Genomic DNA, 17,540 nt, shown 5'->3' on the forward strand with positions numbered 1-17,540 from the left:
GTCTAATTGCTAATTTATTGCCATAGAGTGAAGCTGTTGTAGACAAAACACCTGCTGTGCAGTAAAACATAGAAGTCTTCTAGCTCTGAACACACTTAGAATATAACTCGATTAAAAAGTGTTCTATGGTTTTAGATTATGCTTCTAAATATTGATTATACATACAGTATAGGTTATGTTTAAGTAATAATTCTAAATGTTGGTTATGTAAGGGTCCACTCACCGGTCCAACGATGGTATCCAGTGACGATGGTATCCAGTGACGGTATCCTGTGTGTTCCTGTCTTTTCTTAAGCGATGCGAATACATTTAGATTATTAAATTTGTCGTTCCAATTCTGTTTGACTCTGTCTTAAATTAAATCTGACTCCAATTGTAAAAACCTCAGTGTTGTATTTGTTTCCTAATTATTTGTAGAACGCAGATCTGTAAATACTTTTGATTTTTTACATTTGATTAATTCTAGTTTATTCTATAGTTTAAATTGTGCTTGTTCATTCGGATTCCATGTCGCTCAGAGTCTCGTACCGGTCGTGTACGCGGATCTCATGGTCACGAACTCACCAGTCCTGGTCATTAGCAAGAGGTAATTGAGTAATACTATTTAGATGGCCGCCCATACTTGCCCTTTTCTAAAAAATTCCTTGCTTAGTCCCCTTAGATAGGAACACTAAATTATAGTAACGTTATTTCTAGTCAGAGGTCATGACCACTAAATTTACAGAGATAGACCAATAATATCTGAATTAAAATTAGCTTAATATAATCATGCCACAGATTCCTATGTACACTTAACTAGAAAAAATATTACAATAATCAGAGGTTCAGACTTGATCCTATTTAGACTTGGTCGATCAACTTTGTTGTCCTAAACGGAAATTTCCTATCGAGCCTGTACACACTAAGTACACTTAACGCCAAGTTGTTAGCCTGGACTCTAAAATCTCAGTTGGCGTGCCCCAATGCTCCACCTAAACCTGGATTTTAGCCTGTACTAACCTGGTCGCAGATTTGCGGTAACAAGGATTTAACGTAATCTACTAGAGACAATAATTTCAGAATAAGTCAGAATTTAACCAAGTCTAATCATTTATTTAACCAGGTACGAACACATCCAAATCCAATAATACTTTTAATAAGAAGAAAAAGAATTACATTCAGCTTTGAAATTATTCACCCAGTAATTATTTTAATGCCATATCATTCATTCTTGATGAACACATTGGAAAAATTTAAACACATTTGTTTACAACACAAAATAATCTTATTTATTTTGTAATTAAATGCAAAAAGATAATGCAATAAAAATACATTTATATGAACCTACTGTCAGTAGGCTCTTAAAATATCTGGAACTATTATCAAAAAATATTTTCATTATTCTAACTGCAAATAAATATATACAACACTGCATCCAGTTGTTCTGCTTTAATGCAGAGTAATGGATTTTGTTGTGGTTCACCTCTTAGGACTTCAGTGTAAACAGCACTTATCATACATACAGTTTGCTCAATCTCCACATAGAAACCAACTATACTTGTGAGGTGAGTCTTAAGCGAAGTCAATGAAAGTCATACACCTGTCTTTTTATATTTCTCTCCTAAAGAACTGTTACATTTTTCTCAGTAGTCACATAGGTCTTGCTGTAAGCCTAGTATGTATTACAGTATATTCGAACTTCTCTGTAACCCTGACAGTAAGAAAAAAAATCCTGGAATGCTTTACCATAGGAATATTTCCAGCCCAACTTTCAAGCCGGCACGAGTTGGCCTATGGAACGGTGGCCCGGAAGGATTTCTGTCCGTGTCAGAGGAAACCTTAGACCTGGTGGGTGTATTTTTCGGGTCCTGTTGTGTTTGCATACCATGTGTTTTTTTGCTCGTATCTCCCGGTGGAATTGAGCCTTTGTTGAGCCTGTCAGGCTGTCAAAGAGTGACACGGATTCCCCTTCCTGAGTCGGACCTGTCCTGTTCGCACTCCCCTCAGTCCTTGATAGGGATAGGGTCTTTTTTCTGTCCAGTATAGGGGTTTGGGCGAAGGCTGGGAGCACGTTGTTCCCCTGGGGAGGCAGGGAACTTGAGGGAACTGTCCGGAAGGCTGCCCGCGTCCTCGTCTATACACGTATATATATATATATATATATATATATATATATATATATATATATATATATATATATATATATATATATATATGTGTGTGTGTGTGTGTGTGTGTGTGTGTGTGTGGGGACATGTTTGAGCTGAGATGTTGGAGATTTTGGAATGGGAATGAGCTCAGACACATACAAATAAATTCCATTGTTTCAGTAGAAATGACCCAACTTTAATGCACATTAGCTGCCACTGTATACCTGCAGTTTGTTTATGGGGGTGGGGAATATGCTCCAGAGGCCATTTACCTGTTTCCCATCATCCTTATGATGTCTGCATAGACAGACCCCCAAGGCTCTTAAACAGACAATAATATCGTTAGATTAGATTGAAATAAGAATGAAAGCGCATCACACTCTCTTGTAGTCTACTCTCTTGCAGTAGCCAGTAAAGATTGAGACATGCACTGTCAACAGCTATTATACTGTAATCTTGTCATCTTGCCCTTGTTATGTCATCTTGTCTCTGAGCATGGTAGAATGAAAAAAGGAAAGAAGTAATTAAAAAGTAAAAGAAAGCAATACCCATGACGCTGAGTGAAGACACAAGTTGGTTAAGTTTAGCAAGTGGAATTTTCCCCCATTTGTCCATTATGCATTTATTCAGCTGCACAACTGTACAGGGCCGTCGTTGCCTTATTTTGCACTTCAAAATGCGCCACACATTCTCAATAAGAGACAGGTCAGGACTTCAGGCAGGCCACTCTCTGCTTATGCAACCATGCGCTTGTAATCTGGACAGAATGTTGTTTGGCGTTGTCCTGCTCTGGATGGCAGTGTATGTTTCTCCAAAATGTGTACATGTCTTTCTGCATTAATGCTGCCCTACAGATGTGCGTTACCCATGCCATGGACACTGACACACCCACATACCATCATAGACGCCGGCTTTTGGACCTGACACTGATAACAGCTTGGATGGTCCTTTTCCTCTTTGGCCCAGAGAACATGACAGCTGTTTTGAAAATTTCCAAAAATTATTTGAAACACGATTTCACTGTGCTACTGTCCATCTCAGATGAGACCGAGCCCAGAGAAGTGGGCGGAGCTTCCAGACAGTGTTGATGTACGGCTTCTGCTTTGCATAGTAAAGCCTTAACTTTCATCTGTGGATGCAGCGGCGAATGGTGTTGGCTGACAAAGGTTTACCAAAGTATTCCCGAGCCCATGTCAGGATCTCCATTACAGACTCATGACGGTTTTTAAGACAGTGATGTCTGAGGGATCGGAGATCACGCACATTCAGAAGTGGTTTTCGGCCTCACCCTTTACTCACAGAGATTTGACAGATTCCTTGAATCTTTTAATTATATTGTGCAGTGTAGAAGGTGACATGCCCAAATTCCTACCGATTTATCTTTGGGGAATGTTTATCTCAAAGTGTTCACTGACGCCTCTTTTGGCAGATAGTTGAGCCTCGACCCATCCTTGCTCTTTAAGGACTAGGCCTTTTTTGGAGGCTCCTTATATACTATGATTAGATGATTGCCTCACCTGTTTCACATCACCTTCTCATTTCAACTCGTCACATTGCTATTAGTCCTAAATTGCCCCTGTCCCAACTTTTTCGGAACATGTTGCGTGCATCAATTTCAAAATAAACGTTTACCTTCAAAAAACTATGCAGTTGATTAGGTAAAACATCAAATACCCTGTCTTTATATGTTTTTTGTTTAAACACAAGTCAAATTACATTTACAAATCACTCCTCTTTGTTTTTATTAGCATTTTCCATACTGTCCCAACTTTTTCTTGATTGGGGATGTATATAATAAAATGTTTGCTAATGCCATGCCATCATGCTATTATAGTAGCTGCTGTTTTGTGTTATAGCATCCTTACATTTTCTGGCTGGACCAGTTATAAATTTATGTCCTGGTGTATGTATAGGGCCCCAACAATGGTTCAAGCCCACCACCCTAAGTCTGCCCCTGTCTATATGAGTACTCTTGGAACAGAGTTTTTATTTTTTTGTCTTTTATTAAGACAAAAGGCAGGGTCAGAACATTCCAGGTCAAATACCAGTAACTCTCTGAGAATACAAACTTTAAATCACATTCTAATAATATGGTTAGGAAGGCAGACATGGTCAATAAGCCACAAATCAGAAGGGCAGCAAAAGGCAGAAATGAGGCGAGGCAAGGCAAGGCAGAGTTTTACACAGACTTTAGACTATCAAGACAAAATCAGAACTTACACAAGTGAGGGGACAAAATATAAAGCTTTATAACAAAGCTGAAGTCCATATGCTTTATATAAGGAACAAACAGGAAATGACAATAAATAACAAATAATTCTTTCAAAACTCACTGGACGGGCGCCCTCTGGTGGTCTGGTAGAGGATTGACCAAGCTGGATGTTACCAGTTCTCTAGTGGAACAGGTTGATTTCTACGTGTTTTTGTAGGACTGCATGTACTTGTTGTACATATTCATGCTTGGTCTTGGACTAGATCAGGACATCATCAGTGTATGACATCGATTCAGAAATTCTCTGAAAGACAGAAGGAGCATTTACAAGCCCATCAGGCATAACCAAGTATTTAAAATGACCTGAAAGTTTCTTGCAGTCCATTTGTAATCGTACAGTTGCTATGCTAACTTTGAGAGATAAACTAATTTCGATTTCGAGATTTTTAATTTCGTAATGATTTTGTAATACTTTTGTTCTATGCATGGCTTCTATACTGTAGTTGTGCCACTATAAGTCCTCTGCAGGATGCTGATTTGAAGACGAAACATGAATGACGAATCATGATATGGTTACAACCAGTATATTCCAGAAAAATACTACTACAGTGAGGCTTATCACTTATATATACACACACAATTATATACAGGCAGATGCTGATACAGATGTGGAGTACACTAAATTTTGTTGCCTTGTTCCTGATAGCTTTACTCCTGAAGAGGAGTGTCGTGAGCAGCCATCATTACTTCCGGTAAAAGAATTAACACCTCTACTTTAGTTATTACAGTAACTGAATATGAATACATTATTTGCAATGAACAAATAAAATGTTCTGAACAGACACAAATACAATCACAAATAGGAGATGCACTATTATTTGGGGTGGGGTGGGGTGTTAAATCTGCATACAGATGCAGATACACTAAACAATTATAGATACAGATGATGTCATTATGTTGAACCCTTAATAGATATAGTTAGGTCCATAAGTATTTGGACAGTGACACGAGTTTCATTATTCTGCCTCTGTACACCACCACAGTTTTTGTGATTTGAAATGAAGCAGTGATTGAAGTGTAGATTTTCAGCTTTAATTCAAGAGGTTTAACAAAAATATTGCATTAACTGTTTAGGAATTACAGAGATATTACAGAGACTTTTACAGAGTCCCTCCATTTTCACAGTGAACTGAGTAATTGAACAAACGAATACACTTATAAATATTATTATTATTATTATTATTATTATTATTATTATTATTATTATTAATACTTGAATGCAAATCTTTTGCAGTCAATGACCTATTGACTTCATCAAATGCTTAGTTTCTTCCCTTGAGACGATTTACCAGGCCTTTACTGCAGCCTCCTTCAGTTGCTGCTTGTTTGTGGGTCTTTCTGCCTTCAATTTTGCCTTCAGTAAGTGAAAAGAATGCTTAATTGGGTTGAAGTCATTTAAAAACATTAAATTTCTTTGCCTATTTCGATTTGCACACTCACTCTATTTCGCTTGCAGTGTTCTGCAATTCTATAATCTGCCTGAAGAAATAGGCTTCCTCTTGGTCAGGTTCTTGGTCCTAAGATTTGCACCAGATAAAATGAATCTTCTGCATCTTAGTACTGCAACAGATGTTGGAACAGCTTGCTTATATGGATTATCCAACCACTTAACGGCATTTCAAAACATTACTGTTTAAATAAATTGTACAAAACTGCTGCCAAGTAAATAAATGTGAATCTACACCACTGCTCTTCTTAGGAGAAAAATAACATGAAAATGTTGTCAAAGGAAGTCTCACTAATGGTGTCTCATCAATGGCTGTCCTGCACTATTCTGTTTATATGCTATCCTAGTTTCTCTTTTGTTTGTTTCTGGTCTCCGGTGTTCCTGTGTGTGCATGTTTATATATATATATATATATATATATATATATATATATATATATATATATATATATATATTATGAAGTTGTATATAGTCAATATTATTACTAAGTACTATATATATTATTTAGTATGATCACTTATTATACCATAGCACTGTTCAGTTCTTGAATCTGATTGGTCAGAAGGTGTTGATTAATTTTCTGTAACAGCGTCAGCGCTTTGTAAGCGTTGGTAAGATTTCCGCTTTAGGAAAGTCTCCAGGACAGAGGACTTTTCTGGTTTTCTTAGTTTTCTGGTTTCTCACTAGTATGACAATGTGTGTTTATTTGTTTTGTTTTGTTTTGTTAACTTAAAGAAAGAGGAAAAACGTGAGGTTACTGAGGGAACGACTATAATGTAAGACATTTCATTCTGTGTTTAATTTCTTACCAACCTGCAACTGTTTTGTTGATACATGTAAGTATATAGTGATCAACTTAAAATCATCAACTTGTTAGTTCTTGGTAAAGTCTGATCAGTCTCTGTTCTTTAAACCTCTGTGGCACTGAATTAACTTTTATAGATGCTCTACGCCACCATCACACCACAAAGAACTGATGCATGCCTGTGCATAATCAAATCATGTACTGTGTTTATGTCTCTTTAGATTTATTCTTAGACAGTGGTATCAGCATAGCTCATAGCTTATTTCCAGCACCTCATCACATGAGTGAATAGAAATAGAAAGAGAGAAATGGTTTCATTGAATAAATCAGTTTTAATAAATCAAGTGCTTCAGTGTGCTCACGTCTCTCCATTACATACCAGCTTTAAAATATGACTATTTTTTAAAATATTTAAGATGCCATAAAAATATTACTGTTATTGAATCAAACTACAGCTAAAAATAATATTTAAATCTAATAAGTATAATAAATACAGCAAGCATTTTGTTTATCTTAAATAAAAGACAGGCACAAATGCTTTTTAAAGGAAATTATTTTAAAAGCTGTGTTTTAATCATTTATAATTACATGTCAAACACTGTTTAATAAACAAAGTGCTTTAGACATGAGCAAATAAAAGAACACACAAAACTGTAGCTGTAAAAAGATATCGTGCATTATAAGAGAGCAAAGAATTAACACTACACTCTAAATAAAACGTGCTCCCTAGTCAAGCTGTCTTATCAGGTAACTGGTCCCTGCGGCAGCTTCAACCTGAATAAATAAAATATATAGAAAAGACCAACATTAATGTTTCACATTACACAAAACATACAGTAGGGTGCGTCTCAATCAGCTCCCTAGATCCCTAGGTGGTGAATCAGTATATGGTGTACATGAGCTCGGGCACTGGTAAAGACCCTGACTCACTACACATTAGGACACTGATGACTCAGTTTCCAGTAACATGATTACGTACTCGCGTTGTAAAACATCACCACTGGTACTTAACCACAACATGCAGGATGGACATCTTTCTAACATTATATGTCATATTCATTTGTCTGTCATGGTACTTCAAGTAGGATCGTAGACTAGTTAGTAGATTTTTTTTTAAATCATTTAAAAAAATGTTGTAAAACATCACAAATAAATCATCATCAAATAAAGTTAAAAATCGCTAATGTAAGTAATCATTTGAGATCTACAACAACAGCATTCGTCCGCCATATTTTTCGATCAGAAAGGCTTCTGAAAACATGGCGTCATTTTCAGTAAGGGAAAATAGTGAACATCTATGCTCCTTGGTTTTCGTGGTGCATTGTGGGATTTTTAGGGAGCGAACGTCCCAGTGCACACTGGTAGGATTTCTCAATTGAGACAGCCCTTCAAATGGTCCACTCCCTGATTAGTGTCCTGACTACTGAACTATGGAGCTGATTGAGACGCACCCATAAACTCAAATCCATTACCTCACAAACAAGTCTATAAACTTCTGATTGCAAATTCATGACAAAAAAAAGTTTTGTTCAGTCATGTGCTGATTATTTAAAAACAGGCGCAAGAACAGAAATAAGGAATGAATATAATGAATAATATGGATTAACAATGGTGGCTACACACTGATTTACACCGCAAACATTTTATGGTTACACTATGGTGTCAGAGTTTTTCCGTACCAAATTCAGTTTTCCTGAAAGTCAATTCAAAATTGCATAAATTATGCAAATAAACAGGTTTATTTTATTTATTTTTTTGCATTTTGGTGCATCACTACAGTTGAGTATTAAAAAACAACACCACTTAACAGTGTGTGGTAGAAATGCTAAATGTTATGTTATGATTGTTATGATTTCTGATGAGTTTGATATGAGAACGTGAGATTTAAACCACATACAGTGCCCTCCATTAATATTGGCACCCTTGGTAAATATGAGCAAAGAAGGCTGAACAAAAGATCAAAAGTTTAAACAATAAAGACAAATTTTCACAGCCTTCTTTGCTCATATTTACCAAGGGTGCCATTATTACTGGAGGGCACTGTATGTTCTTGAACCGTGTAAACAGTTTTTGGTCCTGGATTCAGACTATTGGACCTTATGCTACTACGGCAGCACTGACTACACTGTAAGCACAGATACACACTCGGGGCTGTTCTTGATGGGAAATCGTCTAATCTGACCTGTATTTCATCCGCCAGTTTGAATATAGTGTCCAGGTCCACTTTCTCTTTGTCTTTCATGTCACTCGTCCTGGACTCTGGAACATCACCTGCTTTCCAGTATGGATCCTGATCAATCGGATGAGCGTATCTGACTGAGTGGCCCTGAGGAATGAGTGGAAACATTCATATTAATATTATTTACACATCAAGGTTCTACTTTTAACTGTTTGACCTCCCAGCATTCCCTTCATACTGCAACATGTACCATCAAACATTAACATGCTTACACTGGCTAAAATAACGACACTAGCCATTTTTAGTGATCAGAACAGTACATAAACTACTAAAAAGGTTTCTCAGTTCTCACAGGGTAATAGCCACAAGGAGAGTAGGAAGCAGCTGGTTGTTGAAAGCATGGCACTTTTGAATCCAAGACGTCTGGGCTACAGCGCTGATACACTGGGGGTGGGAAACATTGAAGGTTAATAAACGAAGATTAATAAACGCCAACACTGAAATTGTGAAACAATGGACTGGGCTTCATCCTAAATTGCATACAATTAAACTACACGTCAGAATAATGCTCTATACTACAGTATTTACTAAAGTAGTGTGCAAATCGAATGCTTAAACTAATTAAGGCTGAGCTCACAACTATTATAAAGGGGACAAAATGTATTAAATCATCATCACCTGGTGTGTGAAACCCGTGCTGTGAGTGATGAGGTTTGACGCCCTGCTGCATGTGCATGACGCTGGAGGGATGTGCACTCGACGAGTCCACTGGGAAGTGGTGAGACACAGGGACCGGCACAGCGTCATTAGTGTTTAATGTAACTGGAGAAGGATCACCATGGCCCACTACAAATGCTTGGGAGGATTTGGACGTTCTGTCGCAGTCCTTCTCCTGCTGAGGGCCATTACAGGGAAGGTGGTAAGGGGTTCCCTGATGTCCAAGCAAGACTGAACCTGAACAGATAGACAAGTCAAGTATTAATAAAGTAAAACTACAGATGATGATCGAGGCCACAAAGTTATCCAGCTGACACTGTACTAGCAAAATGACGTACGCTTTCTCTTTATATTTGTCTATTTTCTCTTTTTTCTACACATTCCTATATAAAGTTAGATAAAGTTGTTACTGAAATGAATGAATGAATATATTCTGTCTATTCTTTTGATCTGCTTGTTGAAACACTACCAACCTGTTTTCATTAAGCCAGAGGTTTCCTGTGGCGAATTCAGCATCACATGATGGAAATGTTTTGATTTCCTGCTGGTCACCTCTCTCCCGGCGAGCTTGGCCTTGTTGAGAGGCGTGAGTCGCTTTAGTTTGACTAGAAGCTCGGGCTTATCCCGTTTGAAGAACGGGTTGTGAAAGTGGTGCAGCTGGGCCTTAATGGATGAGACGTTGGGTTGCTTGTCTGAGACGTCACGGTCTATGCGTTCTTTTCTGAAACCGTAGAGGTTCAGCTGGCGAATGAAACTGACGAAATCCGTCGTTCTGAAGTACTCAGACAAATGCCTGGGTTGGGACAATAGCACTTCAGCTTCGAAGGCTTGCTGATGGACAAGTATTCCTTCCCCGCTGGTGTCCCACCAGATTGAGCGAATCTGCGGATCGTTCACCAAACGCCACAACTTGGCAGGGAACTGGTTGGGGTTGATCAAGGTGACAAAAGTTGCTTCATCGATTTCCATGCCAGCTAAAAAGATTTGTAGCTAGCTGGGTGAAAAAAAGGAGACTGAATGTAACAATTACTCTCTAGCACTAACTAGATAGTAGGTGGCTAGGTAACACATAACACATTCATCTTCAGTAACAGCTGAAAATCACTAACAATAACAAGCTATAGCATTAATGTAATCAAAATTGACCATTAGAGTTGTCAAGCAACCTGGCCATAGCCTAAATATTCAAACAAAAACAGACCCAAAGTAATTTCTAAGAGCTCCATGGTCACGTGTGAAATATTTCTTATATATGAACACATACACCAGCTATGTGGATCCTTTTGGGAGTTCTCTGATCCCTTATCGCTTCTCAGAGCTGTTAAAACTGGTCAGGAACCGTTATGCGCATGCACCAGCCTCGAGCGTTTAAATTCAGGAGACTGGGCAGGTGGAGGCGCCGGACAAATTCATGAATATCCAATGACCTCACGTGGATTTATCCAATCAGAGTAACACGTGCCTGTGACGTCGTCCGATCCCAAAGTAAAGTCCTGGTGCTTATTAACGTGTATCAGAAAATAGTGACGACGCTACTCTGCATGTTTTGTAGGAGAAACGGTGAACGTTTAGGTCAGCAGTGGCAAACATACCGCCCGCGGGGTCTCTGTTATTCTCTAGCAGGAAAAAACAGCTTTAGGCCAAAAATTATGACAAAATGTGCTAATATATAATTAATATATAATGTTTTATAAATAATTTTAACGAAATGTGTTTTTATTGTATTACGTATTATTTTAGTGTGTATTGATCCCCCACTTTAATATAAAAGTCAGTTCCAGGTTCCAGGTTGGAACACTACAATATAGTAAACCCAAACATTTTGATTGAATTGCAGTCTGTTTGTCTTTTGATGTTTATGTATGTAGGCTCATCACTCAGGTGTGATTATATCAACCTATGACAAAACAATGCTGTGCTGTACACTTTTAACTTTTCAGTGGATATTACAGAAATTCCCAAGTTCATAACAGACTGTCATGATTGATTGAGAAATCTAAAATGTATATCCATCCATTTTCTATACCGCTTGTGGTTCAGCACAAGCGCTTCAGAGCGCTCTCATTATTCTATCCTGCTTTATTCTATCCTGTATTAACCATCTTTCTGTAATAAACCTTTTTACCTTCAGAGGACTTCAGAGGTCTGCGAGTGTTGTCTAATTTCTACAACAATCTGGCGGCTCCTGGCTGGGCTGCGTGAGTCTTTCAGCTTTTCTGGACAACTGTGCCCTTACCACTGACTGGTAGGAATCATCAAGAATTTAGAATTTAGAATTTAGAATTAGAATTTTATGAAGTTATTGTGTATTGCTGTCATAGTGTATTACTGTGATTGTGTATTGCTGTCATAGTGTATTACTGTGATTGTGTATTGCTGTCATAGTGTATTACTGTGATTGTGTATTGCTGTCATAGTGTATTGCTGTCTGTGTGGAAGGAAGTCAATGATGTAAGAAATGTGTGCATTATATTGAGAGAGAAGTATTACATGGAGCGATTTCTTATAAGAAGTTCCAGGAACTTTACCTCTGCAACGGCAGAGATATTGGTGTTTCTTAGATCCCAGCTTCAAAACTAAGATATATACCGACAGGTGTATATTATATATATATATATATATATATATATATATATATATATAGCGAGAGAGAGAGAGAGAGAGAGAGGGAGAGAGAGAGAGAGAGAGAGAGAGAGATAATTAGGGTAAAATTATTTGCTAATGGAAAGAGTCCGGTTCGAGCATTAAATAAGTAAAGAGAGTGCTTTTTAAGAGGTGTTTTTTTGCGGTGGGTTATTATCAAGTGGCATGCCCCATTGACTTATTCCACCATATCAGCGGTACATGATACATTTGGCAAATTTAACACACAAGTAAATTTTACTGAGATAAAAAATATATAATAATAATAATAATAAAAATAAATTTATTTTTTTAAAAAGAAGGGAAGAGAAAACTGTAAGTCCTAAAGAAAAAAAATATGGGTAAAACATGTAGCAAAGCACATCCTGTGACACATACTATGGTATGTACATGGTGTTCATATGTTGGTCCTAATATCACATTTATGTGAGTGAACTACGGAGAAGGCTGTCTGAACCACACTGTAAAACCCGGATAAGTTGATTGTACTTAAAAATTTGAGGAAAGCGGTTGCCTTAAAAAAATTAAGTAATGTTTACTCGATAACTTAAGTGAACTTAACTTAAACATTCCAGCCCTTCCAACAATTATAAATAAAATAAAAAATAAATAAATATCAAAAATGTAAAAGGTGTGCTTCATGCCTGACACCTAGATGAACACTTTACAGTTGGTTTCATGACTGTACATCATTCCCTTCAAATGCCATTGAGTACGTGATTTGGGACACAAGCCTAGTATTTACTCTCCGAAGCGTTTTCTGAACAGATGTAACGTAATGATGTACCGACTAATTGATACTGAGATTCATTGACAACGATTTTCATAATCGATCATTATCGATTTTATCGATTAGTTGTTGCAGCTCTACTTGAAACCCTTCCAAACAACTTGTGGTGATGTAGGTGACTTTGGATTGTAGTTTTGGAGACTTTCTGACCCCAAGACACAACTATCTTCTGCAATTCTCCAGCTGTGATCCTTGGAGATGTTTTATCCACTCGAACCATCCTCTTCACAGTGCGTTGAGACGATATAGACACACATCCTCTTCCAGGTCGATTCATAACATTTCCAGTTGACTGGAACTTCTTAATTATTGCCCTGATGGTGGAAATGGGTATTTTCAATGCTTGTGCTATTTTCTTATAGCCACTTCTCATTTTGTGAAGATCAACAACTTTTTGCCGCACATCACAGCTATATCCCTTGGTCTCACCCAGTTATGAATGACTAAGAGAATTTGGCCTGTGTTACACCTCATATTTATACCCCTGTGAAACAGGAAGTCATGGATGAACAATTTCCTGTTCATAGTCACCCAGGTGTACTAAAAAATTTAAAATGTCAATAGGAATACCAAGGGTATCAATATTAGTGGAGGACACTGTATAACAGATTTTTGAAGTTTGTTATCTTACTTGTTATCATTACTATAGGCTACTATCTAGTGAATTTTTAAAGTAACCTCATAGTAGGAACCTGAGAGCCAACAATTCATCCAGCATGCAGTCTAGCAGCTTGTTTTGAGCAGTTTCAGACAGCACCATGGTGCACACACCATCGACTCCATAATCCCACTTTCCCTCTCCCATTCTTTGCAATACATCTTAAAAAAAGTTGTTCTGTACATGCTACACAAACTGCACTTTTATTTGCTATAAAACAAGACCATGAGGCCACATCAACCGTCCTCTCGATCACGTGGCAGCGTGATTCCTGCCCCAGCGGTCTCGTGTCCGTTATATTCTTCAGACCATCCTTAAAGAGAAAGTGGCATAACGTTGAAGGATACACAGAAATAAAGGTATGTCTACATTTAGTGCCTGTTAACCTGTTAACAGAGACACTGACACAGGAACAAACGTTGGACATCAGGACAGAATGTATTTGATGTATTTATTTGTTCGAAGAAGTCAACAGCATCCACTTTTCTTTTTTTTTTACATTTCAAAACAGTGAAGAGAAAAAAAAAAAAATCACCACAGGACATAAACACAAAATCACTGGATGCCTGGTCAAAGAGAGAATCAAGAATTACAAGTGGACATTTGGGCACGTGAACGCGGCCAAGCTGCCAATAATAGGTCCTTCTTTACCTCCAGAGAGCTCCAAGAGCTGGCATCAAGATAAATTACTGGAATGCTTTGAAATAAATGTGTATGGTTTTTTTTTTGTAAAAGATTGTGGCTTCCGGTGTGATTGGAAAAAATCTCTACAGGATCACACGTACTAAAGCTGATCATTAACTGGCAAGATGTACGAGATGTCTCGGAGCACTGAACGTATTAAAATGTGCTGGAAGTTGGGGTTTAGGTCATCCGTTAGAAGCTAGAATTCACCCAAGTGCTTTGTATTGCATGTACAGGACTACACGGATACATTATCATCATTATTATTACAGAAAGAAACAATGAAAAAACACAAAACGTACAATCAAGAGCTGTAACTCTCTAAAGAAAGAGCCGTAACTGCATGCAACGTTTTTCACCAAAGGTCTAGTAAAGCTAGTAAATCTGACTTGCAGTGACAACCATCACGGCAAGCTTATCTCTTTAGAGGAGTACCTACAGAGCGAAGAGCTACAGGGGATGAACATGGAACTCTAAATATAGTTACCTTTGCATCTTACTTCAGTAAACAAAAACACCGGGGGGTTGGAGAAAAAAATATTAAAAATCCCCAAAGACGCTCAAATACAGTAGGAGAAATATGGAATGTTAAACATCCTCATGCCTCACATAGTTTTAAGATACTCTTATAAACACTAGATTTATACATCCTCTCATTCAGAACCAAAACACAGCGGAAGCGTGTCCTGGTGCCAATGCACATACAAAAACACTGGGCATTAATATCAAATTAATAGATTGGGAGTAATGGCGGATTAGCCGTGTCCTCGTCTATCGATGGCTTCACAGATGAATGAACACACACACACACACACACCCACACACACACACACACACACACACTCACACACACTAGAATGAACAATATTCAAAAGGATCCAGAATTGTTCGGACTATAGGATTTACAATAGATCTGACTTAAACGTGTCTCCATAACCACGGAATAATGAACACCTCAGACAGCCATACTACATACAAATTTCAAACATTTCACTGTTTGTTTGTTTTTACTTTTTTGTGTGTGTTGTACAGAACAGCAAATCACAGCAAGCTACACCACTCAAGAGAAGTTCAAAACGTTCACCAAAATTACTGAGTAACCTTTCAGGGAGTTTAGACGTCTGAAGAGGTGACTGGGGTCCAGTCTTCGCAATGTTAGGATTCTACTCTACAGAATCTTATATATATATATATATATATATATATATATATATATATATATATATATATATATATATATATATATATTTTACACATGTATTCATACAGTTGAAATAAAATAACCTCCAGGAATCAATACAACTGTTATACATCTTCAAGAATAGGGCCAACATCACACCTGTTGAAGAGATCTCTTCTTCTGAGGTTCATGTATCTGTAACGTGTCTTAAAAGATCTGTGTGTGACTAAAACATGCATTCCTTTAAGACAAAGCGGTGCGAATGTTTCACTCTTCGGTAAACGACGGTTAAAAACAGACACAGGGGGAAAAACAAAACAAAACAAAAGAGAGCAAGAAAACACATTTAAATAATTTACTACGTATTTACATAGTCAGGCTGTGTATCCAACACAGCGTCGTTCTTCTTTGTTGTTCGTCTTGAAGACTGCGTCTAATCTCCCATTTTTACTTTCGATGTCTGGGGGGAGACAAACAAACAAACAGACAAAAAAAACATGTCAGACAATATTAATATTGAAGAAAATAACTGGTGGGAGGATTCAATTCATCAGCTGCACTTGAGGAGTAAGCAGACGGAACGTGATGTAGTCCGTCTCCATTTGTTTCATTTGCAGTAGCGTTACCAGGATGAATTTAACAACTACACACATCAGATCAGTCTCCAGGGTCTGACTAATAAATTCTCATCATGCCACATGTCAAATTTTTTAGTGTGGCCAGATGGAGAACTAATATGGAGCTTGTTGTTGCACACGTTTTCATTATATTAGTTTTAACTTACTGTATATGGAAGTATAGGATACGTCTTGTCTTTTTTTATCCCTTCATATAAAAAAAGAAAACACATTTTTGCATACATTTAACTCATTTCAATTTCCTGATCATGCAAAAAAGTTGGCGGGTATGATTTTGTGGATTACCTAGAGGCGAACATGAACGTGCATCAAGTAATAAAACAGAAAAAACCCTCAAAGCACGACAAAAGTCTACTGTGGATGATAATTAGCAGCGCCTCATATTTTTGTGAGACATTCCTAGCATGATAATGTCACATACCAAACTCAATTACAATAAATAGGAAACCCCTCAGAATTTTGCAACAAAGGGGGAAGAGGAAGAAAAAAAAAATGAACATGGTTTCAGGAAGACAGTCATAACGCATTTCCTCTTCCTGTATGCAGGAAAGGTGTTTAGGGGCGTTTTCAGACCTAGAGATCTGGGTTTTGTTCCGAAACGGGGACGTAAATTATTACAATGTTGCTTTTTCTCCTTGTCTTGGTTCGTTTTCACAAAGCAACATTTCAAAGAGGATCAAAATGTGTCCTGCAAGTCACATGTGAGTAAACGGTCCTCTCAGTGCTCAGTCGTTAGACCCCTAGGGATCATCCATCAAGATGGAGAGACAGCAGCTCTGCAAGCTTATTGTGATTATTTTTTAGCTGTAGTTATTATTATTATTATTATTATTATTATTATTATTATTGAGCTAATTTAGTTATGTAAAAAAAATGTACACCCCAATGGAAATTGTTTTTTTGGACATATCTGGGCAATCGAACATTTGATCCTCTTTGAAACAGTGAATATTAATAAAGGTGATACACTATCAAATGACATAAAATTTACATTTTAAATTTAAAAAAAAAAAAAAGGATCAATCACATGGGAAAAGTAAGTACACCCCTACATTTTACACACATTTAAATCCATAAAATTGGAATGAGGTGTTGAAGATTGGGTTCCAGTGATTAGAACCTGCTTATGGAGTGCAGGTGGAATCGGTCTTATTTATACCTCTCTCATATCTAGTGTCTGGTGTTCCCTTTGTTATTGAGGTGTGTGGTGTCATCATACCAAGAGCTAAAGAGTTCTGTAAGGCCTTCAGAAAAAAGGTTGTGTCTGAGTCTGGCAAGGGATTTAAAAAGATCAAAGACAGCTTTTCAGGAGAAGCACCTCATACCAACTGTGAAGCATGGTGGTGGAAATGTTATGGTTTGGGGTTGCGTCACTGTCTCAGGGACTGGACAGCTTGC

The 17,540-nt window shown here is 37.5% G+C and overlaps 2 protein-coding genes across 3 annotated transcripts in view; one reads left to right on the forward strand and one right to left on the reverse strand.

Moving 5' to 3' along the window:
- The window catches only part of LOC128610659 (protein FAM50A-like), a 116,078-nt gene that overhangs the window by 31,677 nt on the left and 66,861 nt on the right, over positions 1 to 17,540 (forward strand). The gene's annotated exons all lie outside the window — the stretch shown is intronic.
- Positions 6,613 to 11,827, reverse strand: LOC128609518 (heat shock factor protein 5-like). 2 transcript variants are annotated; one of them, XM_053628008.1, is made up of 6 exons: positions 11,675 to 11,827; positions 10,023 to 10,543; positions 9,511 to 9,786; positions 9,185 to 9,276; positions 8,836 to 8,979; positions 6,613 to 7,427 (listed from the first exon to the last, which is right to left on the reverse strand). In XM_053628008.1, exons 2-6 carry the CDS (start codon positions 10,516 to 10,518, stop codon positions 7,380 to 7,382), a joined length of 1,056 nt encoding a protein of 351 aa, XP_053483983.1. In that variant the 5' UTR covers positions 10,519 to 10,543; positions 11,675 to 11,827; the 3' UTR covers positions 6,613 to 7,379. The 2 variants fall into 2 exon arrangements, with proteins under 2 accessions (XP_053483983.1, XP_053483984.1); XM_053628009.1 differs by having other exon boundaries at positions 10,023 to 10,539; positions 11,675 to 11,775.

Source organism: Ictalurus furcatus, chromosome 7 (assembly GCF_023375685.1).
Source record: "Ictalurus furcatus strain D&B chromosome 7, Billie_1.0, whole genome shotgun sequence".
NCBI lineage: Eukaryota > Metazoa > Chordata > Actinopteri > Siluriformes > Ictaluridae > Ictalurus > Ictalurus furcatus.

What these genes read in the sequence shown, in the direction of transcription:
- LOC128609518 (XM_053628008.1), bottom strand. Translation starts at nt 10,518, where the DNA reads ATGGAAATCGATGAAGCAACTTTTGTCACCTTGATCAACCCCAACCAG. An exon ending in CTCCTTGTGGCTATTACCCT is followed by an intron (nt 8,980 to 9,184) that starts GTGAGAACTGAG and finishes CTCATTCCTCAG; the next exon opens with GGCCACTCAGTCAGATACGC. An exon ending in AACTGGCGGATGAAATACAG is followed by an intron (nt 7,428 to 8,835) that starts GTCAGATTAGAC and finishes TTATTTATTCAG; the next exon opens with GTTGAAGCTGCCGCAGGGAC.